Source organism: Vespula pensylvanica, chromosome 1 (genome assembly GCF_014466175.1).
Source record: "Vespula pensylvanica isolate Volc-1 chromosome 1, ASM1446617v1, whole genome shotgun sequence".
Taxonomy (NCBI): Eukaryota; Metazoa; Arthropoda; class Insecta; order Hymenoptera; family Vespidae; genus Vespula; species Vespula pensylvanica.
This window is the reverse complement of record NC_057685.1, coordinates 6,016,586-6,018,644: the sequence shown is the minus strand read 5'-3', so window position 1 is coordinate 6,018,644 and position 2,059 is coordinate 6,016,586. Positions and strand designations below refer to the sequence as shown.

General features: G+C 36.8%; 1 protein-coding gene across 1 annotated transcript in view; it reads left to right on the top strand.

Annotated features, from left to right (window-relative positions):
- The window catches only part of LOC122637646, an 89,687-nt gene extending 88,512 nt beyond the window's left edge, over positions 1-1,175 (top strand). Inside the window, exon 4 of the mRNA XM_043829921.1 lies at positions 731-1,175. Within this exon, the coding sequence (XP_043685856.1) occupies positions 731-880 (150 nt within the window). The 3' untranslated portion in view covers positions 881-1,175. The remainder of the gene's footprint in view (positions 1-730) is intronic.
- Positions 1,176-2,059: the final 884 nt, after the last annotated feature.

Here is a 2,059-nt window from a genome sequence, read left to right as displayed (position 1 = left end):
TCTCTCTCTCTCTCTCTCTCTCTCTCTCTCTCTCTCTCTAGCACTCTCTCGTATAGCGTTGAGAATGATTCGTTTACTGATTCGTAATACGAGGTCCAACGAGCTCGTGCTCGTATGCTAATGCGATACGCTGGGATTTAATTTACGAAGATTACGCGTGTCCGGATAGACGAATACGTGCTCGGAAGCACGCCGAGAATCCAAAGTATTCTTGATTAGACCGATTACGCGTCGATCGAAACGTGTATCTCATTTATCTTTGCTTCGCCAAAGAAATCGAATGATTTGTTTCTTTCCTTTTGTACTCGTTAAGAAATAGAAATAGATGGTTATCTACTTTTCATTTTATGTTATCCTCGCATCTTAAAGTACTAATCTTACGTAAATTCATAGAATTATTAAATTAATCATATATATATATATATATATATATATATATATATATATTTAATTAATTCTTAGTCTTATTAAGAAGAAGTATACTTGCTTTAATTTGTCTTTCAATTTAATTTATAATTAAATTAAATATATACATATATATATATATATACACACACATGTCATTTAATTATAATAATTATAATACTATAATAACGATAACAGATATAATTAATTAACAATAATCTGTGTTTAAAATGAGATACTTAAAAGACTCCTATGAGACTGTCAAATGTTAACGCATTTAACTATAATAATTAATAACGACTAATGTAATTTGTTTTTATTGTAGATAAGAAAAATCGGGAAACAAAGCTGTACCATCAAAAAGCATACAAGCGTCATCGTTCTGAAACATAAACAGGTAGGTAACCCTCAAGCATGGAAATTTCTGAGGGCCGAGCAATCGGCCATCTTGTCGGTGAATTATTTATCTCGATAGTTGACAGAGGGGATGAAGAAGCCCCTCGATGGAAGAGGATGCGCTACTCGGACATGGTTCTGAGCACGTACACCGTATTCACCGACGATGATCACGTTTCTTTCGTTTTCGAATCGACGGTATATCGTTCGTTGGAAATCCTGTTACCGGACATCGCTGTTTGCATCTTTTATAACCAGCTCGATGTACCCACAAACGCGTATTCGATTCCAGACGACAGATTCCAATCGTAGAAGCTTTTTTTTTTCTTTCGTTTTCTCTCTCTTTCTCTTTTCACGATATCTAATTAACTATACATCAGAAAATTTTTATCAAACCCATCGGAATAAAGATTATCGTGCGAACTACGATAAAAGAAACATTCGCTATATGATAATGGACGTCGACATTTTTTCTTTTTTTATTTTCTTCTTCTTCTTCCGTGAAATACTTTGGTGAAAAGAAGCGAAATCTTGGGAAGAAATATTTGATCCAGGAATCGTACGTTCAGAATCCTTTTGGGAGTTTGTCCAATGGTCAAAAGGCTTCTCAGCGAGTCGAACGTAGCCGAAGCGAGGTCGTCGAAGGTCCAGAAACGAGTTCTTCGCTCGTCGAATCATCCGAAGCACTTCGAGAGAGTAGCGTTCGGCCAAAGTGCCATTGCCGACTGTGTAAACTCCCTCGTCTTTGCGCGTCGTGTTTACAACGTTATGTCCGAATTGATTTGTCAGGAAAGAGAGAGAGAGAGAGAGAGGATGAAGAGTAGCGGACAGAGTGTATCGAAGGGTCGTCTCAACGCTCCTCTATGGGTCTTCCAAGCATGAGGGTAGAAAAGAGAGGTGAGAAAGCGACAGAGAGAGAGAGAGAGAGAGAGAGAGAGAGAGAGAAAGATGGTCCACCAAGAGGACTTCAAAATCGAGCATCATCCCGAGGGAACTCGTCGAACGTTGGGTATTTAGATACGCGTGTACCTACTGACAACTCGTGTCTGTCGATTAATCTTCGATTTGTCGGAGTCCCTTTCGAAAATACTTTTGTGAAAGATCAATGACGTTTCTATACAATATTAGCACTCATATCTACATACATACATACATATATATATATATATATATATATATATATATATACTGGGAACATATTATGTATAATTGTGTATAGTTCAACATTAAAAAAGAATTGTATCATCAGAAATTTCAC